This window comes from Montipora foliosa, chromosome 14 (genome assembly GCF_036669935.1).
Source record: "Montipora foliosa isolate CH-2021 chromosome 14, ASM3666993v2, whole genome shotgun sequence".
Taxonomy (NCBI): Eukaryota; Metazoa; Cnidaria; class Anthozoa; order Scleractinia; family Acroporidae; genus Montipora; species Montipora foliosa.
Window position 1 is genome coordinate 15,655,880 of NC_090882.1, and position 27,114 is coordinate 15,682,993.

At 37.9% G+C, this 27,114-nt stretch overlaps 1 protein-coding gene and 1 long non-coding RNA gene across 4 annotated transcripts in view; one reads left to right on the forward strand and one right to left on the reverse strand.

The window, feature by feature from the left end:
- The first annotated feature begins 1,734 nt into the window (after positions 1-1,734).
- LOC137985210 (uncharacterized) overlaps positions 1,735-27,114 on the forward strand; it is a 53,584-nt gene continuing 28,204 nt past the window's right edge. For all 3 annotated transcript variants that reach the window (XR_011119256.1, XR_011119257.1, XR_011119258.1), the window contains exons 1-2: positions 1,735-1,878; positions 3,286-3,387. This is a non-coding gene — a long non-coding RNA (uncharacterized lncRNA). The remainder of the gene's footprint in view (positions 1,879-3,285; positions 3,388-27,114) is intronic.
- Positions 5,155-16,941, reverse strand: LOC137985209 (uncharacterized). Its single transcript, XM_068832745.1, has 7 exons — positions 15,467-16,941; positions 14,520-14,771; positions 9,695-10,084; positions 8,933-9,283; positions 7,878-8,126; positions 6,724-6,811; positions 5,155-5,907 (listed from the first exon to the last, which is right to left on the reverse strand). Exons 1-7 carry the CDS (start codon positions 15,525-15,527, stop codon positions 5,859-5,861), a joined length of 1,440 nt encoding a protein of 479 aa, XP_068688846.1. The 5' UTR covers positions 15,528-16,941; the 3' UTR covers positions 5,155-5,858.

Genomic DNA, 27,114 nt, shown 5'->3' on the forward strand with positions numbered 1-27,114 from the left:
GATATTTGTTATTCTACTTCCAGTACCAAAACAAGTCCAGCGCGTACAGAGGTTTTTGTGCGTGTATTCACAATTTAGCGGTAAGTCACGACAACAGTGACCGGATGCCGTAAATGGTCATTCTTATCAGGAAAACTAAAGCAACGATAACGGCGACGACAACGAGAACGTCATCTCAATCACATCGTGACAATTTTATCCTTTTAAATATGACAAGGGTGTGTTGCTGACGCGCGCTTTTGAGACGCGGACGGCAAGCGGAAGTGAGCGGTTTTTCCTTATCTTTGCACAACCAACATTTACATTTCTAAGTATCTTTTCTCCATTAAAGATGATTAGTATGAAAATCTGGGAGACACCACTGTCCTGGCGCGCGAAATGTTCTCTTCCGGTTGCCGACGACCTCTCAAAAACGCACGTGCTTAAACTCCAACACATTTCCCTCACTGACAAGCTTATTTCTCAGCTTATTACAATGAAGATATGAAATATCGTCTATTAGGGGGTGGGGGGGGGGGGGAGTGGAGGGTTTTTTTTTTTGAGGTTCCGTGACAGCAAAGCCCAGGAGCATAGTTTTGGCGGGAAAATAAATTGATAAGACGCTTCCGCTTCAGTCTCCAGTAATGTCAAATTTTCGGAAACGTATCGTTCGGCAGCTAATAAGAAATCAAAAGTCTAATAAGAAGTTGTGAATTTGTGAATTGACTAATATAGAATGGCACGATGTATCCTGTGCCAATTAGTAAGCATCGGTTTTTCTGTCACACGACACTCCATTGCAAAATGATAAAAAAAGAGCGTTTCATGGACAACATCCAGCACCCAAATCTCTGAGTAGCGGCAAGTTTTCCCGGGTTTTGTTCCCGTGATTTCCACTGTTTACAAGGGGTCTTAGTCTTAGTTTTCCATGGTTCACATTTGCAAACGCTAATTTTTTTTCCGGGCTTCTTATATCACTGTACCATCTTGGCAGTGTTTGGTTTGAGCCAACAACGTTGGCTGTTCGTAATCGGCAATTCCTACATTTTTGACCTGGAGAAATTAAGCTCCTTAAAAATGAAACTGCAAGTTCAACAAGAGCACGATGTTACACTTCATGAAATATTGAGGACCAACATATTCTCCAGTAATTCTAAGGCATAGTAACTTACAGAGGCGCCACCAATTTCATCGGATGTAAAAGTAAATTACGGTAATTTAAGTGGTGTATCATTGTAGCTCAGTCCCGCTTTGGTGCGCACTAGAGTTGCGGAGTTTGCAAATTTTGAGTATAGTCTCCTAATAATTGAAAAAATAATTCTCTCTTCTGTAAAGCCCTTAATTAAAAGTTGTTGTTTTTAACTTTGCTTTCGATTTGTTTTTATTGTAAGTGACATGACCTCAAGACAGAAATGCTTTTTGTTCGATGACTTTTTATTGTGTTGGGCCCTAACCTAAACCCTATTACATTGTGTGAACTGGTGTGAACTGATCATTTTCCTTTTACTCTTTCAAATGGAGGTATCGTCACTTGATTCAGTTTACTTCTTTTCATCCCGCCACTATCATGTGCAATTGTATGGGAAAGGCAGCTTAGTTTTCTACTTTGGTGGTTTGAAATGTTTATGTGTAACCTTCAGGCTCGGGCTGTATGCTGTGACACATAATCACCTGTTCCCTGTCACAGCAAATGCGTTTGGCCAGCGGCAGATGTCGGTCATTTGTGCGCGTGTATCCACAGCGCATATGCAAATTTTACGGAATAGCTCAAGAAGGTTTTTAACATGTTGTTTTCTTCCGTTTATTATGTTTTTGGTTTTTGTTGTTCTACGTCATCAAAAGTGGCCAAACTGTCTTGTCAAAGTCATTTTTATTTCCTACTTTAGACAGTCTATGAAGGTTAGTGTCATTTCTCGGAGAAGCCAAATTTTATAATTAGGATTTTAGAGATTTTAGATACATGTTAGCAGGGGCGGATCCATACCGGTTTCTACCGTTTTACAGAAATAGATCAGAAACACGGGAAAGGGACTTTGGAGAGTTAAAATTCAAAATATTCCCGGGGGATAAGCACCCGGATCTCCTTAGAAACTTTTTCGTTGTTTTGGTTTATCCTAGATCCACCCTGCCAGGGAGTACAAGGGTCAGTTTTTAAAGGTCACGGGTCACCCCTGGAAGCTGCATTTTTGCATGACACCTGAAATGAAAATATCTTTCAATCTTTACTGATGCTAACTTAAGCCATCCTAAACAATAATGTTTAGTCGCCCAAAGAGCATAATTTAGTAAAGTTAAGGGTTATTTCAGTAATGGTAATGACTTTGACCTGTTTGATTTCTGGTTGTTGTGTAGAAGCACTTACAAAAGGGGACATCACATATATTTAGTTTGTCACTACATCTGACTGGCAGAATTTTGTAAATTAATGAATGGAAATGGCTTGTTTTATCCTTTCCTATGAAAAAAAACATCCTTTATTTCATTCCCAGTGCTGGAAATAATTTTTCTTTATTCACAGGACATACGTCCTTTGAAATCTTCATTTTGGTCGGACATTTGACAAATTGGACCGGACATAATATATTGACTGACAACACCTTGAAGAAGATAACTCAAGATGTGCTGGTGAGATGTTCGGTCATTGTGTCCAATCATAATGTGAAATTGGCCGGACATTTTCAAAATTTGGCCGGACAATGTACAATGACCAACTGTTATTTCCAGCACTGCATTCCTGTCTAGGCTTTACATTATGTAAAAATACCGAGGGTGTAAAGTGTAGGTTAGGGTTGCAGGTCAATGTTTTATCATAACTGAAACAACCCAAGCCTTTACAAACATGTTAACCCAAGTCTTAAACATTATTTTTTAGGCCTAATGTTAGCACTGGTAAAGGTTTGGGTTGTTTCAGCTATGGTGAAACAATGATCTGTAACGTGCAGTTTACACCCTCCAGTAAAAATATCAGAATTGGTTTGATCAGGCACTTTTATGTGTTTTGACCTAAGAAAGAGCATCTAATTTTTGCAGGCTGTAAAGACGGATCAGATGGGGTAACTGGAATAAATCCTGTTTTCTACCATGAAAAGTTGGTCCATTGCAACTTAAGCACTTGCAAGCAAGCCTGAAAATATCCAAAGTTGAATGTGATTTGAACCCACAACTGTGCGATTGCGCTCCCTTGCTCTACCAAGTTTTCATTGTCTTTTTTGGAGGAAAAAATAGTTAGGAATAGATGGCATCCAACAGCATGCCTCAAGGACTGATTTCCATTTTTTTCTTATGTCATATTCATGTTTATTGTAGATGGTATCCCTGATCAAGCAATTTGGAGTATGAGTGGGGAGGTCTAGAAGGTTGTATGGCAGACAGCCTATTTATAAATAGCTAGTGGCAAATAGACCAAAGGTAAGAAATGGTATCAGAACTCTTCTTAAGTGCTTGTTGTGTATAGGAATAGCAGTGAAGTACCGGTATTATCATGAGAAATATACCGGTATTGATGATAGGAAAATTCTATTGTTTTCCAATTTTGTCTAAGTGCGAGTTTAGTTTGTAAAACCTGGTGTCTTGGTGTAGAGGAATTTCTACTCACATCATAAAAACTTCTTAGACAGGTTATCTGAAGATGGCTTAGTGCCATATACTTTTAAAAATCTTGTAGCCTTGTTAATATTAGTCTTGTTAAACTCCAGCGAATACTACGGACAGTTTATCTTTAATTGAAGATCATTTTCTGTGACCAAACATGTTTCATTCAAGTCTGGAACTCAAGATGGTGGGCAGTGGTTGTCATATTTGTTACTTGCATCCCTCAATGACTTTTACAAAGTGTGTTTCTTTAAATTAAAATAATTAAAAAAGATCAGCTTCAGGCATGCTCAAGTGAACTGGACTTCAAGTTCTTAATATTTGTAGCCATAAAAGCCACTGATAAGCTTATTGTTTGCAATTTACAATTTGATAAATAAAATTATTACTAATAAAGGGATACTATTTGGTTACCTAAAATAACCTTGGGGTTAAACGTGTAAGGCAGCCAAGTGCTATGTAATTTTGTACAAGATTTCATTGGCCTGAAGAGCCCAGGGCTATGAGGAGTGGTCAATTAAGTGTGTATTGCATTGTGTTAGGTCAAGTATGTAACAGACAAACACAAAGGTAGTTCTAAAGATACAAGGAAAAAACTAATTGTGCAATTTCTGGTAGACTACATAAGTCTAATAATCCTTAGTATACAGTCTCATAGTGATGCTTCATTTTCCTTTTGAACAAAGATAATGAAGATGTTGCTCTTTTGGCGATCAGTGTTCATAATTTTATAAAATGCTAAAAAGGGGCTTAAAACTGATCTAAAATTAAAAAGGTTTCCCAAATTTTCGAACCGTATCTCTGGTTCTTCTTCGGGGGACAATGAATCTAAAATTCAAAAATCACTGCTTCTTATTTTGGCTCCCAAGAGATCTTAACAGCAGCACATATGCCCTTGGGAACTCCATTCTTTGGAGTTTCCATTCTTTGTCTTTTAATATCAATAATTACAATTGGGGACACTCTAAACTGAAATTAACAATTAACGCAAATCAAGTCAAATGTTGGTTTTTTGAGGCGAGGTGAAACTGGAGTCCCCGGAGAAAACCTCTCGGTGCAGCGCAGAGAACCAACAAACTCAACCCACATATGACGCCGAGTCTGGGAATCAAACCCAGGCCACATTGGTGGGAGGCGAGTGCTCCGACCACAGTACGCCATCCCTGCACCTCTCAAAGAAAAGCAGTTGTTAATGGGTGATTGTGTTTATAGTATCAAGAGATTTGAACAATATTGTTGACTAGAGTTGCCATCAAAACTAGAGAAAGTCGTAATTTGCATTGTTTGTTTTTGAAAAAAGAAAGAGATTCATTCAGACAGAAAATTCTGTCGCAGGGGTGTGGAGCTTCCTTTACGCAAATACGCACGTGCGTACTTGAGAATTTGGTAGGAGATTTTGTGTGATAAGTAAAAGCTCTCCGAGGCCCCCAAACAGTGTCCAGTTCCTGGTTATTTTTGAAGGAAAGGTTGTGATGATGATGTTATAACAGAGTTTGCGACGTCTTTCCCTTTGGTTGTAAACCCCCTGTTTGTGTTGTAGCTTGCTGAAAACTCTACAGATGGGTAAAAAAAATCAACTAATACTGCATTTTCCTTCGCATTTATTTACTCAAATGTCCTTCGAAATAGTCAGAAATAGAATTTGCGAGACCCTAAATTTCAGACCCCCCTAGCATGGAGCGCCTTTGGCGCTCCAAACGTTCTTGGTGTGCGTAAACCTTCAAAATCTCACGCAACGCCGCTGTTCAAAAAAGTGTATTATTACACATGAGGCAGGCGTAGCTCAGTTGCTTAGTGCGCGGCTTTCGGAGGAAGAGGTCCCCAGTTCGATCTTCGGTGACTTCAACATCCTCTGATCCGTGTAGCTATGGATTTAAATACCCGTAAAATGGAGCACTGACAGAGGGAATGAGGTAAAGGGCGCACCGTCGGTTTCCATTGATACTAGCCTTGTAGCTGAAGGAACTACCGACGTTAAATAAAGTGACTTTACTATTTACCTCAGATAGTGAGAGCACCCCGATTGGCCAATTTAGCAGGTCGTATCCTACAGTAGGGCAAGCCAGATTTAAGATTTAAACGCCCCGCGCCGTTTTATTCTCCGTAATCTCTCTTGCCAATAAATGACAGTCTGTGGTCCCTTTCTTCGCCAACGCAACAGGGACTGAAGCTCCAAAAATTTAGTTGAAAACTTTGTTTCAAATTGGCACGGTCTACCCTTGCGGAAAATCAATGAGCGCTTCTCTTTTCTTTCAGGAAAATTCCGTATTTTTTTGTGTTTATCAGTCTTACAAGAGAATTGTCTGTTCGACGTTTGCCTCTTGTTTGATCTTTTTTCTACGAGGAAAGAGATGACAAAATTAGAATTACACTCTAACAATAATGTTAGGTGGGTTTGATGACCACTACACTATCAGAGCAACCATGCTGGCTACATAGCTAATCTCGATAGCGAATGGGAATTTACGTGGTTATCCCGTGGTGATCCCATTCGGTATCAAGATTAGCCATGTGGCCAGCATGGTTGCTCTGATATTGTAGTGGTGATCACACCCAACCGGTAATCAGGGGGACGTGGGTTCAAGTCCCGCTCAGGGCATAAAAAAGTTTTTCTCCCAATGAAAATGTCATCCAGGGGTTGTCCGTCCTTGGTCCCTTCACTAACTTTTCACCGAGACTTGGACTGTGAATCCATTTGTGATCCTCCTGCGGGCAGAGATGCGCTGTTGGCCCGAGAGACCCTCTTAACTTATATATGTAAGATCTCATGTGTATATATTCTAACAAATATAAGATAATAGTTGACGAATTTGAATCCTTCATTTGATTGTTCCTTTTAGATTCTTAGAATGCCTTGAGTACTATTTGAGGAGTTTAGTGAAAACCAAACTAAACTCACAATTTACCGAGCGTAGAGCCATCGTGAAGAATTCAAAATAGGATTCTTGAGTGTTTTCAGTTTCCATCAACGCACCAATTGTTTACCCACATTTTAAAAGGCGATAGAGTATAGAGTTGACAAGTAGCCTCATTTCCCTTGTATATGGGTGAATAAAATAGCTTCCAACTAACAAAGGTCAATTAATATACCTTGTAAACCTCAAATAGTAGTAAAAAAAAACCTTTTAAGAGTAATAAAATAAACCCTCTAACCTTTTGCAGTAAAAGAATACACCCATTAGCAGAGAAGCAACAACAATGATTGTCACGACAGAGGCAGTAACAGCCACAACGTTAATTCCTGCAGAAAATATTGATAATGTATAAATAACCATTGATAAATGGTAAGGTGATAGATAATATAAGCGGGAAATTTTAGTATGTGTTTTCCATGGCATGTCGTGGGCTACTAATACATTCCCCGCGAATATTAGTTGGACCTAACATGTGAAATAAATGTATGGTGAAGTAAATTACAGAATAGTCATGATCCGTAATTTAGATACTAATTGGAGTAACATTGGACTTTTATCGGAATTTACAAGAATATATACACTGCGTATGTATGTACATACGTGTATGTCAACTGAGTAAAAGGAAATGTAAAGAGGTCAGGATTAGCTTTGCAAAGGATGGGCCACCTTAAGCATGGTAGCCCGGTTTTTCACCGTGCACTAAAAAGTTACCTAAGTGAAGACGTGCTTTGCGGATCATTTACCCCGAACTATCATATGCTAAGGCTCTAGAGCTGTCCGGTGTTCGAACACTGCCGTTTGATAGAAGACCTGAGGCAATTACAGCAAAGTTTTTTAATGAAATATGTGTTAATCAATTTCACAGCCTCCAAGTAAATGTGAGCCCAACTTGAAACACTCTCTGAGGAAACAGAAAACGTTTGTCCGTCCGAAATGCAAAAATAGTATCCTTTAAACTAGTTATTGAAAATCGCTTGTCGAAGTTAAAAGCAAAGTTCAGCTAAGCCTTTTACCGGAGTTTTTGGCTTCATCAAATTTGAGTTTTCCTGAACGAACACCTGTCAGTGTTGAATGTTTTCATATGAATGGTGCAATAGCCCTTCAAGGAAAGTACTCTTTTACGTAATAATAATAATAATAATAATAATTTATTTACTTATAACGCGCAAGTATCAATTTACATTTTCACCTGCGCGGACAAATGCGGTGCCAAACAAGTGAACTTGGCTCTTCGCATTCGTCGTTCGCTGAGATTTCGTTAACTCTTCACCGAACTGTCAATCTAAATGGTCGCAGTCCTAGTCAAAGTATATAATATTAAGCTTCCTGTTGCAAAGAGCAAAAAAAGTCCATCGTAAACTGAAGACAGGCTTATATTTACTTGATTTCTACCTTGCTTTGATGACGCTTTAACTGTTTCATTCGACGGATGACGCAATATCAGAGACTTGCCCGTCTTGTTACCAACAGACACAGATGTTGCTGGTGCTGATGATGTCACATCCAGTGTTTGTAAGGTGCCAATGGTAACGGAAGCTGATGAAGTCCCTTCCTGCGTTTGTGAGGTCACACGTCGTCTGGGCCTTGTTGTAACAACACTTGATAGTCCTTTTTCCGGTGCTTGTGCAGTTTCACTGGGAGCTTATTTTGAAAGAAAATGCCTTGAGTTTAATAGAATATCAAACATCGTGTTCGTTGAAAGTTGGTAAGGGTGATACCCTGCTTAGGCACTTGTTAGTTCGCCTTGAACAGATTGTTTAATTAAAATTGGGATCAGTGTGCTCGGGGGATTAAATTCCATTAGTATCACCCAATTAGTGGACTAATGCAAATCCTGCATTTTGATTGGCTACGCTACTAGAGAGTTAGGGTTAGGGTTAGTGTTAGGGTTTAGACCCTTCGCCCTCAAGGGCCACGGCTCAATAGCCTATTCGGCTTCGCCTCATGGGCTATTGACCCCTAACCCGCAAGGGCTACGGGTCTAATAATTGTTAATTGGCCCGACAACGGCAATGTCTATTCCCTGTTTCTCACGGTTTTTGCTTTCTCAGCTGAAGAAAAGATTAATCCTAAAACGACTTACTGTGTTGGCGATATTACTACTACTACTCTGACCAACACTGCCATTAGCCTAAACTGCCACAGCCACTGATAATGATAAGGATGGTAACGATGATGATGATGAATAAAATAAGGCTTTAACTAAAATTAATACAATACTAGCAAAATAAAAAAATTAAAGACTGGTTAAACTTAATTATTAAATGATGACTACAAAACCAGAGACACTCGGCAATATAAGTGGATTGCTTGTTTCAGCAGTTATCAGTATTCCGATAAAAAAAACGATTGCCAGACTGAAAACAAAGACACGTCTAACAAATGTTACCTGAGGGCTTTGCAAGCTACATTAATCAGAAAACTAAAGAAAAAGAAAGAACACGTACGCGAATGGTCAACAGTGGAGTATGAAGCATTGAAGCCGTTGTAAGAATCTTTCTTGTCTGATTTGAAGAGTAAAAACAAGCTGTTTGACGAAGAGTATATCCCTTTATCAGGAGGTGTATGGCCTCCGTAAAAAACTCCCAACAGCTCGGATGAAGTATCCTTTCCATCATAAATATATAACTCGTCCGTGTGTTTCTCTTTTTGAAAACTGAAGGCTATAAACTCGAGGTGGATTTGTTTGGATTGATTAACCATGATCCTCCAGGAACAGTATTGTCCATATGGGTATTTTCTAGGATGGTTGGGTGAGTGGAATCTACCACGGGATGTGGTTAATGTCTCGTTGCATCCTGCAAAAATGAAGAAAAAGCAAAAAGAACCCAGATCATTCTTAAACTAGAAGTGATGACTGCCATTTTAGCCAGAGTTAATGCCGCCGTTGTAATAAAGGTGATAAACCTTAGTCGTCACGACTATTTATATACCTTGTTAAAAGTTAAGACAAGCATACTATTTTGCAAAGAGCAGGGTAAGAATTATTTTAGGTTGCTTCATTTATTATCACAGATCGGTAAATCATGGAGTAAATGTGGGGATACGTTTGTATAGTTCGTCTGGAAGTTTCGTTCGTCTTGTACTCGTCTTTATGACAGACAAGTGTACAAAAAATGTTTTCCAAAATTCTTCCCGAACGAATAATGCATCTCTACGAAAGGTGACTTGTAGGGAATTCTTGCATTCATATATATTCATTCACTCACCTTGGTAGTAACAGAAGTAAATAGTAGGGTGATGTTTTTCAGCGTTGTAAGGGTAAGCCCCTTGGGATTTGTCTTGATTTTTCCAGTCTGAAGTATGGTAATATATCCACTCCAAGCTGGCGACTGCCCACTTGACCATCTGACATTGCGCTGACTCGAAGGTCAAGAGAAAAAATGGAGATTTGGTGGGGAGAAAGATCGGAACAGTTTTGTTTCCTTCTGTTTGGCAACAAAATCTTATCAGTGTAAATGTCCAGTACTGGCCATCGGGAAGACTTCCGTTAGCGCAATTTGAATTCCACAAAGACGCTTCATCATCAGTCCAGAAGACATTGCCTTTGCGTAAGCCATCGGGACAGCGTTTTTTCCCTTTATAAATGCAGTATTTTCCTGCGAGGAGATTAAAAAAGGATAATATGCGTCCGGAGCAAAGTTAGTTATTATGAAGTCTTTCGTGTTGATCATGTGAGGACCTAGGAGCAATTGTCTTTTGTACGATTATGATCGCATGCAGAACGTTTATAGACTTGTCATATTCCTGTGCATGACACCTGTACTTTCTTAACTACCTTTCAAACCAGTTTGAAGTCGTGCGACTGATCGCAGCAACAAAATAAGTGAACACCGTTTGTGCAATTCTGTGACACGTGATTGCGACAACCCGTTAGCTCTTACACTATATTCAATGCGCTACATTTAATTGTAAAACTAGTTCACATTCCCACTCGTCCGAAATTACTGCCATCCTCACATGTTGTAGCGGTGACTAGCACAGGGGCATTCTGTCTGCGCGTGCGCGACTTTGAGATCTCTTATGAGCGTATCCGCTGGCCCACCATAAGCAGAAACCAAAATAATGGCGAAAAGTTTCGAGTACGTGTCGTTATCTGTGTAGTTTATCTTCCTTGCCTTACGTGTAGACGGTGTCAAAAGATCGAGAAACGGTTGGGCTGTTTATGGCAAAAAGTCACAGCAAAGTACTTTCGAATAATAAGGGGAAACCAAGTTGTTTTGGTGTGGAACTCTCACGTAGTCAGTAATCTTGCGAAAGTTGCATAATTCGAAGGGCTCTTCAAACACACATAAGCAGACTAGACAGACATTTTACCGAGTTAGTTTTGATTCTAACCTACGTGTTTATCCCTCACTGTTCTCTCTTTTGCTCTGTTGGGCATTCTTGTTTGAAATGTGTTAAAATATCAAGAATTTCAGCTACATTATGAAAATAAATGTTCACATCCAAAGTTTACGGTAGCTTGCCTTTTTTGGTTTCAAGTTTGTTGGCATGAACGCGAACAAGCGTGAACGACGGGCCAAAAACAGCAGCTTTCACCAAATTATGGTCTGAGTAAACAGCCAGAAAATAGAGAGTTGGTAATGTTGCCACGGGAAAAAATGTTTAGAAATTGTGGAACGTTTGAAGCTTCTGACAGAGAGTAAGTCATGTCAAGTCTTGGTTTCGTGTATTGCATGGAGCACCTCCCATTTGAAAATTACTTAGCTTACATGGTGTTAGCTTCAGGGAACTAGAGCAAGATAGCTGGTTAAGGTTTTGAGTTTAAGCACATCCCAAATCCCTAGGGAACTAAACCTGAGGACCTGAAATAAATAACCACTGTCTAAGGGCATAGCAAGGTCTATGATCCCATGTTGTAATTGAACAAGCTGCCCTCTTGAACCTTGTACAACTGTCTGTAGGAATGATCCTTCTGTGTTCATTTCCAAATAATCAGACTATTCAAGTTGAAAATTGATTACAAAATGACAACAGGAAATTAGTAAGTTCTGATTAGACCAGGCCCAGGGAACAAAGCGATGTTAAGAGTGACACACCAAAGAGTATTCCTTTTTCAATATCAAGCCCCAAGCTTTTTAAACTTTTACAAGTATAGAACTAAAATATAATTTAATTTGTTAGTCCTTCGGAAGTATAAGATATGAGGAAATGGTCAACAACTGTATTCACAATAAATGAATATCCAAAACGTAATCATCACGAGTGTTTTTCTTCATATCAACTTGCTGGTCACCTTACTGAGACTATGACATGTAACATTTTATTATGTAGGATGGATGTGACTCCAACTAGTGAAATCTTAACTGTACATTGAATTTATAAGCAACAAAGAATCCCATTTGTATGAGCCTCATGAATTCAGCACATCTGTTAATTTTACTGCAAACAAATTAATTATCTATGAGTGTTTAAGATTCCAATCATAATCCAGAACTTCAAGAGCTTCAAATACAGCTGTTTCACATAACCAATTTGCCCATTTATCTTCATTCACAACTGGTTCTCAAGGTGACACCTTTCCACAAAACTTGACCTCTCAGCCATCACTTCTGCCCCTTGCTCCAATTGTTGAGCCACTGCCCATCTCTCTAAACAGCAGAGAACATGCTGTCAGTTCTTTTGATCCTAACTTTTAATTCTGTACATGAAACACTTTTTCCAAAGCAAGCTTACTGATAAACCTAAGACATGGAGAATTATGGACACTTTTCGGGAAACTGTGATGAGTAAACTCTTCAAATTAAAGACATGCAATATGGAACTCTTTTCATTCTTCTAGATAATTTACATTCCCCTTGTCCTTTCAATTAACAGCCTAACCTTAAAACTAAATAATAATTTGCAGAGTACTTCTGATCATGGCTCAGAATACATGCCTGAACAGATGTCACTACAAAGCAGAAACAGACAAGCTTCTAATGCATACAACCATTAGCCTCTTTGAAAGCCACAAGCATGGGCTACAAGGTGGCCTTATTGCAACCAGCTCTTCTGGAAACATCAGTAACTTCATCAGATATCTTGCAGGAATGGTTATGCATGAGTGGGGGGCACAACTGCAAGGATCAAACACCGCCATTTTAGGTCTGAAGTAAACATCAATAATATAGGGTTTCATTTCTTTCAACTTAAGTAAACCATTCTCTCCCTCTTCCTCACACTATCTTGGTTTTTACATACATTGTAAATGCTCATAAAGATTTCCTACACTGTACCCAGTATTTATTCAACATTTTTTGGGTACAAATAACATTCAAGGTAATATGTAGATGAACTCCCTTGCTTACTCTCATTACAAATTTGAAAGTATTATTGTTCATCTAGTTTTCAACATAATTTTGTATCTTCCTTTACCCATGAATTGTGGTGAACATTTATTGATTTTTATACTACAGTATATGGATTGTTGGAAGAGCCAGTACATGACAAATCTGATGTGTAACATATTATTTGTGAATAATGATTGTTGAGAAGATGATCAAAATATAGTGACAGGTCTTGCAGATAATCAAGTGCAGTACAACGGGATTTTGGCAAGTAAAACGTGTTTCCTAACATTTTTTTGTACAAATGTATAACTAACACATACATCTAAAGAAATCGTGATTGGCATTCCTCTACAGGCTAAGGGATACACACTAAAAGCGAAATGTCTGTTCTGCCCTACAGAGCTCGTCTCCAGAATTACAACCAAATCTTTTTGAATGAGCATTCTCACTTATTTCTTAAATCGATCGTCTAAGAACATTTGCTGAGGTAAATTCAATTGCTGCACGTAGAACAAAAAACCGACGAGCTTCTAATGCTAGTCTGATAGGTAGCAGCATGCTAATGAAATAAACACGATAACAGAGCTTACGCCATCCGGTTCGAAAACTACATGGAGAAGCTCCAAATGTGCAATCTTCGACAGTAAACGGTAGTAGTTTGCCTTGCTACAAAAAAGAGCACGCATTTTTTCGGAATATATAAACCAGATGAAGCGGAGGACAAATAAACAAACAATGCACTTAAAGTGTTCTCGGACTTGGGGGCCGGCGAAAAAGGCTAGTTTAACCGAACTTTTGACTTAAGTTAGCTCTAGGAGACGAAAAAATCAATTACAAAAATACCTACTGAAGCACAGGAAAAAAAATTGCAAAAGTCATCGTGTATTGAAATGACACTACAACCTTGTTAAAAATGGACAACTATATGCTCTGTACAACAGACTTGGAGAGCAGCAAGACAGAAGACTTTTGTGATCCACGACTTGGAAAATCTATCAAAACTTCCCAAATAAAAATTTGCCAAAAGCTGTTGTAATAACATTGTAATCCTACAAACAGCGCATTTTTTAAAGCCTGGAGTCCCAAGAGGCTGCAAAGAGGAAGAAGACACAATGTTATTTGAAGTAATTTAAAGCTTGGGGGCCGGCGGAATTATCATGAAAATTTACTTCAAAGTTGAAGCAAAATCAGCTCAAATTCAAAATTTCCATCTCGTAAAGGGTGGTGTATCTGAGGATCGTGTCAATATGCAGCCCTACGATTCATTACAATAAAGCTTCAACATCTTCAAACTAACCTGCATCATTTGTCTTCTCGTGTGAACATCTTGAACTTCGGTAAATCAAATGCAAAACTCCACTTCTTTGGGCCTTTATCTCGTTTTGTTCGCAATTTGATCATTAAAATATTCTCATCCGAACTCCCAACAAACTCGAAGAATATCCATAGCGATAGAAAAGTGTGTAATTTTGTTACAATCTTTCATCTCTCTTGACAAAATATTTTTCAAAGTGTAGATCGCCCGTTTAAAAACCCGCGGGCAGCGCGTTCAAAATAACAATGGCGCCGAACTCGAATAATTCGATTCCCTTCGCGCATGCTCAGACAAAATGCCCATGTGCTGCGGTGACTTGCTTTTGAAGAAGTACACACGAAACGACCAGTCCCCGCGTCGTGTCACAGCGACTTGTCGTCTTAACCGACCTACGAGCTGACATTTTCTTCATAAGTGTTTTGAACTGAAAAGAAAGTAACTAACCTTGTGGCCATTTAGGTCTATCTTTGTCGCCCTTTATATCTTCCTTCATACAAAATGACCTGTTAACTATAATCTTATTTACTCTCCCATCAAGGTGGAATTGCGTTGATCTTGAGTTGTTGGATTTGTCTCTATCTTCGTGATTATTTGTGTCCTGAAGCCTCCATCCCGTTTTCCATTGAAATCCATCTCCTAAAGGACACCCCACTGTAGGTTTTGGCAGGCCATATCTACCAGCCGGCCAGAGAATAGCTGTAAATTCAATTGCAAACCTTAGTATCATTGTTTTTGTCGCTTCTAGATTTCGCTATCATAGCTTGATAAATCGATGTCAATCCATAATCCTTCGGAATTCCGCCGATCGAAGGATAAACCCTTGGCAAAATCTTCTCAAATAAGGGACTTTCGATATGAATTTCCTTCTCTTTTTACAATTCAAAGGGTTACAGTTGAATTAAAATCATTTCATTTTCTCGGTTCGTGCAAATGTTACGTGGAAACGTCATTACTAGTTATGTTACATTTGTTACTGCAAAGATTAAACTGAAAAACCCGCGTTTTTATTATCTCCTTGATGTTGTTTCTAAGAAGCATTTTGAATAGCGCCGACACTCGGAAACCGTAAGCCACGTGAGGCCTCAGCTACTCAGTCTATCAGTTAAGGCGGAGAAGCGTAGCGCAAGGCCTCAGTTGACCTTTTTCTGATGTTTACCACAACAAACTTAGCCTCACGAGTTCAACTGAGCAAGATTTTTATGTGATGTGGTCCTCTTGGCTTACGTTAGTATATATGTAGTCATAGACATCCGTCGGCAGATGCAGTGAGAAGAGTTTTCGACTAAAGTTGTTTGATCGCTTACGACTTCCTGTGGTTATCTTTATATGCCTGCTGGAGAAGTTCTCTTGCTAGAAAGCGCGTCTTCAAAAATTTGACACCACATACGTACCTGACGATTCCATGATGTAGCAAATATATAAGGGAATCAAGCCTTGCCGCCGCAACATCATTTACTGGTCTGTAAAAGGAGGACAAACATTGCTGTGAAGTTGATGAGTGTGATCACACCTCACACAAAAATTACGCAATACAGGAAGTTACGCAATGAAGGAAGATTGCGTGATGTCTACAAAGGGGGACGTAATGAAGACCACCTCTCCCCCATAAATCAACGGTAGCAAGAAAAAGAAAAATCGGACTTTATCATCCATTTTGTATAAGCGCCAGTGCTTTTTTGCGGATTAACGTTAGTACTACAAGCCTTTGCGGGTAATATTGGGAAACGTATGAGAAAACAACGCACGGGCGCTGATTTCATGGAAACCTTAGCAGGCTATATATTACTAGTAGTAATCATATTGATTAGGAAGTGCGTTCGCCTTTCAGTTTCTTAAAGTTAGTAAATGGGAATAAGCAATACACTCTAACGTTGGTTAGTTTAATTTTCCAACAGAATAATGTGTTCCGTGTACTGTGTGGTTGACATTTGTCGTGTTTAACGTAGAGGTAAATGAATATCAGTATGATGTTGACGTTTGACAGTTGTGTCCAAGTTATTATGTTTCAAGTAATTACAATTAATTATCTAACAAATAGATTCCATTTTGTCCGTGCGTATGTCAAGTTATAGATTAGAGTTGACGTTAAAATGTGGTAAGAGCAAAAAAAGTGGTCCAGCAGAAGATGGAAGGAAAGGAATTGAACATTTATTTCTGTAATAGTAATAGCGATATTTCTTGTTTACAAACATTGACGTCACATTTCTTTTGATATTCAAATTTTCCAAACTCGGAACAAACGAAGTCATTGTTTCAACGTTTTAAAGCAAGCAACTGTGGACAATCTTCCCGTCGGTGTACGCTGGATCAGTGGCTTGATCTGATCGGCGTAATTACAAGTTGAGAAACTAAATATTTTGAGCAAGAGCCGTTACAACGTAGATTTGATTTTAGTGGTGTACTACCAGCCGAAATGTAGTACACAACTACCCCGTAAAATCAACTATACGTTGTTGTATCGGCTCTTGCTCAAAATATATTGTTTCAACAGCCAATTAGGTTCTGGTTGGGTGACGTCGTGAGAAACATCGCTTTAACAAATTGTTTCTTCTGGAACAGTTTTAAAAAGTACAACAGTAATATAAAATGCCTACTGATTATCATGTAGTTTTCAATAGGAGAACGTGTGGTTTTGTGACGCTGTCGTGGAAGTCATTTTTTTTTTTAAACAGAGATTACTTATTACTTTATCGGATTTTACAGAACATTGAACATTCTTGGAAAGATAACAGGATGATATATAAGAGGCAATGATAATCTTTAAAGGTTAGTAATTGAAATGGCTATTGATGAACATGTAGTTTTCAAAAAGCTGGAAACGGAAAGTTAATACATTTGTGACCGCCCATGGGATTTCAGTGAATAACACGCTCGCACACTTCTGACCTGATACGCTTAACGTGCACTTATTTGCATAAAATCGGTTGATTTAAGTTAGCGTGTTTAAAGCCACTGTTTTTGCTTGGTTAACACGACAGACCTTTGTTTTTCTAACCCGCAAAGACTCCTTTGGGTATGTACTTTAAGTAGGGTTATTAAAGTGTATCATAAAGCGCATAAATTATATAAAAGAGGTATATCAGCATATATAGGTAGCTATAGCAAAGTATATACATGTATATCCATCTATGCCCATATATCTCTCTGTATACCCATGTATTTCCATGTATATCCATGTATTCCCATGTATGTCCATGTATACACATGTATACCCATATATACCCATGTATACCCACATACAGGCATGTATATCCATGTATGCCCATGTATGTCCATGTATATCCATGTATACCCATGTATGTCCATGTATAACCATGTATGTTCATGTATACCCATATATATTCATGTATACCCAAGTATATCCATGTATACCCATGTATGTCCATGTATACCCATGTGTATCCATGTATAACCATGTATGTCCATGTATACCCATGTATATCCATGTATAACCATGTATGTCCATCTATACCCATATATATTCATGTATACCCATGTATATCCATGTATACCCATGTATGTCCATGTATACCCATGTGTATCCATGTATAACCATGTATGTCCATGTATACCCATGTATATCCATGTATAACCATGTATGTCCATGTATACCCATATATATTCATGTATACCCATGTATATCCATGTATACCCATGTATGTTCATGTATACCCATATATATCCATGTATAACCATGTATAGCCATGTATATCCATCTATCTCTATGTGTACCCATGTAAATCTATGTATAACCTTGTATATCCATGTATACTCATGTATGTTCATGTATACCCATGTATATCCATGTATAACCATGTATGTCCATGTATACCCATTTATGTCCATGTATACCCATGTCTGTCATGTATACCCATATATATCCATGTATAACCATGTATAGCCATGTATATCCATGTATATCCATGTATATCCATGTACAGCAATGTATTTCCATGTATATCCATGTTCAGCCATGTATATCCATGTTCAGCCATGTATATCCATGTATACCCATATATCTCTATGTATACCCATGTATATCCATGTATAATCGTGTATATCCATGTGTACCCATGTATACTCATGTATACCCGTGTATATTCATGTATTATCATGTATATCCATGTACAGCCATTTATATCCATGTATATCCATGTACAGCCATGTATATCCATGTACACCCGTGTATATCCATGTATATCAATGTAAACCCATGTATTATCGTGTATATCCATGTACAGCCATGTATATCCATGTATACCCGTGCATATCTACATACAGGCATGTATATCCATGTACAACCATGTATATTCATGTATGCCCATGCATATCCATGTATACCCGTGTATATTCATGTATTATCATGTATATCCATGTACAGCCATGTATATCCATGTATTTCGATGTAAAGGCATGTATCTCCATGTATACCTATGCATATCAATGCACAGCCATGTATATCCATGTATGCCTATGTGTATCCATGTATACGAATGTATACCCATGTATGCCCATCTACAGCCATGTATGTCCATGTGTATCCATGTACAGCCATGTATATCCATGTACACCCGTGTATATCCATGAATATCCATATACAGACATGTATGTCCATGTATACCTATGTATACCCATGTATTATAATGGATATCCAAGTACAGCCATGTATATCCATGTATACCCATGTTCAGCCATGTATATCCATTTATATCCATGTACAGCCATGTATATCCATGCACACCCGTGTATATCCATGAATATCCATATACAGCCATGTATGTCCATGTATAGCTATGTATACCCATATATTATCGTGTATATCCATGTACAGCCATGTATATCCATGTATACCCATGCATTTCTATGTATACTCATGTATAACCATGTATGCCCATGTACAGCCATGTATTTCCATGTATACGAATGTATATCCATGTATGCCCATGTACAGCCATGTATATCCATGTATATCCATGTACAGCCATGTACATCCATGTATATCCATGTACACCCGTGTATATCCATGAATATCGATATACAGCCATGTATGTCCATGTATACCTATGGATACCCATATATTATCGTGTATATCCATGTACAGCCATGTATATCCATGTATACCCGTGTATATCCACATACAGGCATGTATATCCATGTACAACCATGTATATCCATATATGCCAATGGATATTCATGTATACCCGTGTATATTCATGTATTATCATATATATCCATGTACAGCCATGTATATCCATGTATTTCCATGTAAAGGCATTAATATCCATGTACAGCCATGTATATCCATGTATACCCATGTCTATCGATGTACATCCATGTATAACCATGTACAGCTCTGTATATCCAAGTACAGGCATTTGTATCCGTGTACATCCATGTATATCCATGTACAGCCATGTACACCCATATGTATACCGATGTATACCCATGTATATTCTTTTCTGTCCATGTACAGCCACGTATATCCTTGTACAGCCATGTATATCTATGCATGCTTATGTATACCATGTATATTCATGTAAAGCCTTAAGCCATTTATACCCATGGATACCCATTTATATTCATACACACCCATGCGCGCTCATCCCTACGCAATTGCTAAAATTGCGTTCATAACTGCGAGGATCATAGTTTCACTTGATTTCACATCCGCAGTTCACCATATTTCATATATCATTTCATAGTCAACAACTGTTTGCATAAGAATGATGTGGTAGCCTTTGAGATCCACGAAGTCGTCATGGTCGGTCGGTGGGGCAATTACAAGAATATGAGTACCGTCCATCGTATCAGCACTCATTGGAAATCCCCATCTGTCTTTGTAAATGCGCATGACGTCTTTAAAATATTCTCCTTTAGGTAACGTGATAAACCGCGACTTCAGTTTGTTGACAATTGCAGCACACACTTTAACACAAGTGCAAACAAAAGGTGGAGATACACCAAACAAATTTGCAATCGTGCGCTATTCTGCTGACGATGCTAAGTACGACAGCAGAATTAGCAATCGCAGCTTTGGAGACACGGCTCGATCAACGCATTCTCGTATCTTATTTTTGTTTGTTTCCAGATTTATTCCTTGTGCTTTGCTGCATTGAGAGAAGATTCTACTCTTGCTCATTCTCGAGCTTTTGCTGGTATATTTTGTTGTTTTTCAGACGGCGTTATAAATACATCTTATTCGATGGTTTAACATATAATACGCGCGGATATTTTGAGAGTTGCAAAGCATTTTGCGAGCAGTGAGCAAAATGTCCGCGAGTATTAGCCCATCCTCCTTTTTTTTTTTCGTTTAGCGTCAAATGCGTTTCCTGGGCAGTCTCGGAATCGGAGTCCCGCTACCCCAGCATCATAGCTGTGGAGCCCGGAAAACAAACAAAACGTGAACCCAAAATGAATATGGCTGAAAAGTTGGTGGATGTTGTTGCAAACTTAAGACAGCGTGGGAAAAAGGATCAACCCCTGAAACTCCTATGCAACATTAAAATGGTTTTAAAACACCGTTACCCTTTTTTTTTTTTTGAAAATTCCAAAAATTGGGGTCGGTCGGACAATGCTCAACGGAGAGAATGGCCTTATATGTTAGACCATCGAATAAGAGATTTATTATCCCACTACAAAAAAGGTGTTATTTTACGGGCGTAGTTCCTTCGGTAATGGCCATATTTTCTGTTGAATGAATGATGTCAATAAAATTTTAAGTAGTGGCAAAACTTAGAAATCCGTCTCTGCGTGTGTGGGTGGAGGTGAACATAATAAATTTCTTCTTGGAATATTGTTTTGGGCTCGCGATCTGGCTTCAACTCTTGAATCTTGAATCTTGTTGAGGAGGAGGGGGGTGGGGGTAAGCAAGGGCTTAAATGCCCACGATCTATGGTCAAAGCTGATGCCCAGTGTCGATAACCGTTTTGGTTTAAAAGCAATTATACTAAGCACCCGAAAACTTAGGTTTTTGTTATGGGGAATAAGTAAGGAACCCACACTGTCGCTTTCCTCGATTGTTTTACAATTTCTCCGATGGCGTACACCATAAGTTCATGTCTCTGACTGACTAAACTACAACCCATTGTTCTCTTATCTTATAGACATACATTGATCAAACGTAAACTGATTGGCTATTGGCTATAAAGATCTTCGGGACAAAAGATGAACAAACTTAATAATTGAAGCAGACAGATAGATACGCTCGATTTCCGGGCAGATATATCATTATCATTACATAAACATTACCTTAATCAATACCAATTATCCTGTTTCCGACATTATAAATGCTTTCGACATGCTTAATAAGACGTTATTAGTTGTTGTCCTTGGACAAATGTTGGTAAAGTTTGAAGCTCCCTATAAAGTTTACAGGAGAAAATACAGTCATTCCCAAACTTTTATTTACTTGTTAACTTTGTGCTTGTGTTTATTGCTTATTTTGGAAAAATACTCACGCGTCACATTTCGCCGAAGAAATATTTATATACATTAAAAATAAAAGGGGTCGTAATATTGAGCCTTGTGATACGCCACACGAAATATCTAGAAGCTTAGAAGATGTTCCATTCGCACTAAACTGTTGCTTGCGATTTGACAAATACGAATGGAAAATGGCAACTGCTGAGTGATCAAAGCCAAAGTATTCTAATTTCTTTATCAAGATCTCATGGTTAAGTATATCAGATATAGATAGATAGATAGATAGATAGATAGATAGATAGATAGATAGGATAGGAGAACGTTAGTTAAACACGGTAATTTCACCAAATTTACATACGTATTTTACATAGAAAATCTGTTCTACCTAAAAGCCGTGTATAATATACAAAGATACCTAAGTTTAAAAATCAATGACCTTAACATACTTTTTACAAAAATTGCTTAATTTAATCAGTTTTTGCCGATGCAAACGTGAAAGATTTTATTTGCTTTCTTAAACCATTTATAGAAGGCAATTGATTTAGCTGGTCTAGCAGCGCATTCCAAATGGTCGTCCCTGTAGAAAGGAAATTATGGTTATATGCAGGGTAATACACGTCTATACATAGATGTACTTGGGTGTACATGCATATATATGATATATATGATAATAAGAGGCTATACATAGATATATATGGTTATAAATAGATATACAAGGACAGCATGAAAATACATGGTTTTAAATGGAAATGTATGGACATATATGATACTACACAGCTATACATGGATAAACATGGTTGTACATGGTTATCCATGAATACATATCCATATGATACATGGCTATACATGGATACACACTGTTGCACACGGCTATACACGGCTGTACTTAGATATACATGGGTAAACATGGATATGCATGGGTATGCATGGATAAACATGGGTATGCATGGATAAACATGGGTATGCATGGATAAACATGGGTATGCATGGATAAACATGGGTATACATGGATATACATGGCAAAACATGGATATACAAGGGTATACATGGACATACATGGGTATCCATGGATATACATGAGTATACGTGAAAATACGTGGCTGTACACGGATATACATGGATATACAAGGCTCTACATCGATATACATGGAAATACATGGTTATACATGGATATACATGGGTGTACATGGAAATACGTGGCTAAACAAGGATATAGATGGGTATACATGGATATACATGGGTATACATGGATATACATGGATATACATGATACTACATGGGTATACATGTATATACATGGGCATACATTGCGGTACATGGATATACATGGAAATACATGACTGTACAAGGGTATACATATATATACATGTGTATACATGGATATACATGGGTATAAATGAATATACATGGGTACACATGGGTATACATCGACATACATGGGTATACATTGATATAGATGGGTATACATGGAACTGCATCGTTTTACATGGATATACATGGCTCTACAGGGATATACATGGCTATACATGGAAAAACATGGCAATAGATGGCTATACATGAATATACATGGGTATACTTGGGTATACATCGGTATACATGAGTATACATGGGTATACATGGATATACACGGTTATACATGGATATACATGGGTATACATAGAGATATATGGGTATACATGGATATACATGGATATAAATGGCTGAACATGGATAAAAATGGAAATACATTGCTGTACATGGATATACATGGCTATACATGGTTATACATGGATATACATGGGTATACATGGACAGACATGAATATACATGGACATACATGGGTATACATGGACATACATGGTTATACATGGATATACATGGGTATACATAGAGATACATGGGTATACATGAATATACATGGCTATACATGGATATACATGAATGTACATGGATATTCATGGTTATACATGGATATACATGGGTATACATGGATATACAACGTTACACATGGATTTACATGGGTATACAAGGATATACATGGCTGTACATGGATATACATGGATATAAATGGCTGAACATATGTATACATGGAAATACATGGCTGTACATGGATATACATGGATATACATAGCTATACATGGTTATACATGGATATACATGGGTATACATGGGTGTACATGGTTATACATGGACATACATGGGTATACATGGTTATACATGGACATACATGGGTATACATGGATCTACAAGGTTATACATAGATTTACATGGGTACACATAGAGATACATGGGTATACATAGATATACATAGCTATACATGGTTATACATGGGTAAACATTAATATATATTGGTATACATGGACATACATGGTTATACATGGATATACATGGGTATACATAGACATACATGGTTATACATGGATATACATGGGCATACATGGGTATACATGAATATACATGGGTATACATGGAAATACATGGTTATACATGGATATACATGGGTATACACGGACATACGTGGTTATACATGGATATACATGGGCATACATGGATATACATGCATACACATGGCTATACATGGTTATACATGGATGTAGATGGGTATACATGGACATACATGGGTATACATGGACATACATGGGTATACATGGACATACATGGGTATACATGAACATACATGGTTATACATGGATACACATGGGTATACATGGACGTACATGGGTATACATGGATATACATTGGTATACATGAATATATATGGGTATAAATAGACATACATGGTTATACATGGATATACATGGGTATACATGGACATACACGGTTATACATGGATATACATGGGTATACATGGGCATACATGGGTATACATGAATATATATGGGTATACATGGAAATACATGGTTATACATATATATATACATGGGTATACATGGACATACATGGTTATACATGGATATACATGGGTATACATGGAAATATATGGGCTTACATGGATATACATGGGTATACATGAATATATATTGGTATACATGGATTTACATGGGTATACATGAATATATATGGGTATGCATGGATATACATGGGTATACATGAATATATATGGGTATACATGGACATACATGCATATACCTGGGTATACATGAATAGATATCGGTATACATGGACATACATGGGTATACATGATTATATATGGGTATACATGGAAATACATGGGTATACATGGACATACATGGTTATGCATGGATATACATGGGTATACATGGACATACATGGGCATACATGGATATACATGGGTATACATGAATATATATGGGTATACATGGAAATACATGGTTATACATGGATATACATGGGTATACATGGACAAACATGGTTATACATGGATATACATGGGTACACATGGGCTTACATGGATATACATGGGTATACATGGACATACACGGTTATACATGAACATACATGGGCATACATGGATATACATGGGTATACATGAATATATATGGGTATAAATGAACATACATGGGCATACATGGATAGACATGGGTATACATGAATATATATGGGTATACATGAACATACATGGGCATACATGGGTATACATGAATATATATGGGTATACATGGACATACATGGGCATACATGGATATACATGGGTATACATGAATATATATGGGTATACATGGATATACATAGGTATACATGGACATACATGGGTATACATGGATATACATGGGTATACATGAATATATATGGGTATACATGGAAATTCACTGGTATATACCTTTATATATAACAATTACATCCATGATATAATTACATACTATTATGATACACTTTAATAACACTACTTAAAGTACCAACCCTCCTTTGTTTTAACCGCTGACCCGTTGGCTCAATCGGTTGAGCATCGGGTTTCTATGCGGGAGTTCGCAGGAGGACTAACATTTCTGGGTCTTTAAATGACTGAGGAGAAGTGCTACCTGTGTAAACAGTGCCGGACATCTGGAAATGGTTAGATTTTGTAATATTCTCGGATAAGGACGATAAACCGTAGGCCCCGTCTCACAAATATCTTCCATGTTCATGAACTTTTTGGGCTGTCCTTTGTGAGTGTATGGGTGGGTGGGTATGGCAGGCCCAATCAGCTGAATAGCTGCCAAAACTTCAACCTGCTCAAACAAATAGACCGCAAACAAACAGTATGTTTCTTTGGTACACACGCCTCACCGAAGAAGAACCCGAGCACAGCAAACTCGAAATGATAGAACAACGCACGAGGCAGAATTCCTTTGCGCGACGAAAATGTGACGTAATCCAATTGATTGCCTGACCGCGTGCCAATTAAATACACGTAATTCTGAAAGGATAACCACGAGATCACAGGAAGCCACAAGATAAGGATGCGTTTCTCTCCACTTTATTTGCACAACAATAACAAAGATTGTGAAAGGGACAGGTTTTATGAAAACTGAATATAGTGATACTTTGGATTTTCAAGCAATACCTCGAATCGGTTATCACTAGTTACGACCAACTAAGTAACGATCGACTGATATTTCGTCAAAATTTGCGTCCAATCTCAAAATACTTGTGATCTGGAGCAAACGAGGGAAGACAGTAAAGCCGTTATTCGATATTCTGGATAAGGTCAGATAAGTATGAGGATTATTCCTGTACCATCATCATCATCATTATCATTTTATTTCAATGTTTAAATTTAACAAATTGAAGAAATACACAACCCGCATATAGCAAACCTAATCGAGGCGGGCTGTGAAACTTACAATCAAAATTCATTTAGCAAAATAGATTAATAGTAAACCAGGTAAAGAAATAAATTAAATAAATAGGTATACACATACATTCACAGATAGTTAGCATTTACATAGAGCAAGAACCTAGAAGAGGACATGAAACAAAAGTAAGTGATATTTGATATCTAGAGTGTGATTAATGATAAATGGTAATTTCTTAAGATTAACGTTGAAACATCAACATAATCATTCTCATCACCTACGGCACTGCAAGAAAAAATTAGTGAATTTTTGTTTTTGCAAACTGTAAACGCACGAGTCCAACAACTTGACTTTCGCCTAGTAGTTTTGTACGTTTTGCTGATAAAGTATACGTAAACCCCAAATTTGAGAGTACTGCACAATTTATTAGCAAATGAGAAAAAGGAAAGCACAGCTTCCTTTGCAAAACTTTGTCGTAAAAACAGAAGAACAAATTGGAGAAGGAATGACAGTGTTTGGATGGTAAACCAAAGCAGTAAAGAAGTTGTCGGGACTATAGGTCTCGTCAGAAGCACATGAAGTTGAAGCGTGTATCTTGCTACTCTTTTCCTTGGAACAAAGATTGGGATGTTAGGACACCAATATTATGCCAAAATGATCTAAGCTGCACGCGCGGGAAAATGCACGAGCTACGTTACATCCAAATAAGGAAATCTTTAAACTAAAAAAAACACGGCTCTGAAACAGAGTTAAACGCTTCAACGTCACGAGCTTCTGGTTTTATCATCCAATTTGCGGTCTCCAAGAAAAATGAAAAGGTAAAAATCTCTAGCAATTTCGCTGGAAGCATAGTTATTGTAAGACTGGAAAAAACTGTGCAGAATTAACTTCTAAATGAATGT

Coding starts and splice junctions, on each gene's coding strand:
- LOC137985209 (XM_068832745.1), bottom strand. CDS start 15,527: ATGATGTTGCGGCGGCAAGGCTTGATTCCCTTATATATTTGCTACATC. Junction 8,127..8,932: donor CTCCACTGTTGACCATTCGC/GTACGTGTTCTT, acceptor TTTCAAAATAAG/CTCCCAGTGAAACTGCACAA. Junction 5,908..6,723: donor GTATTCTTTTACTGCAAAAG/GTTAGAGGGTTT, acceptor CTTTCCTCGTAG/AAAAAAGATCAAACAAGAGG.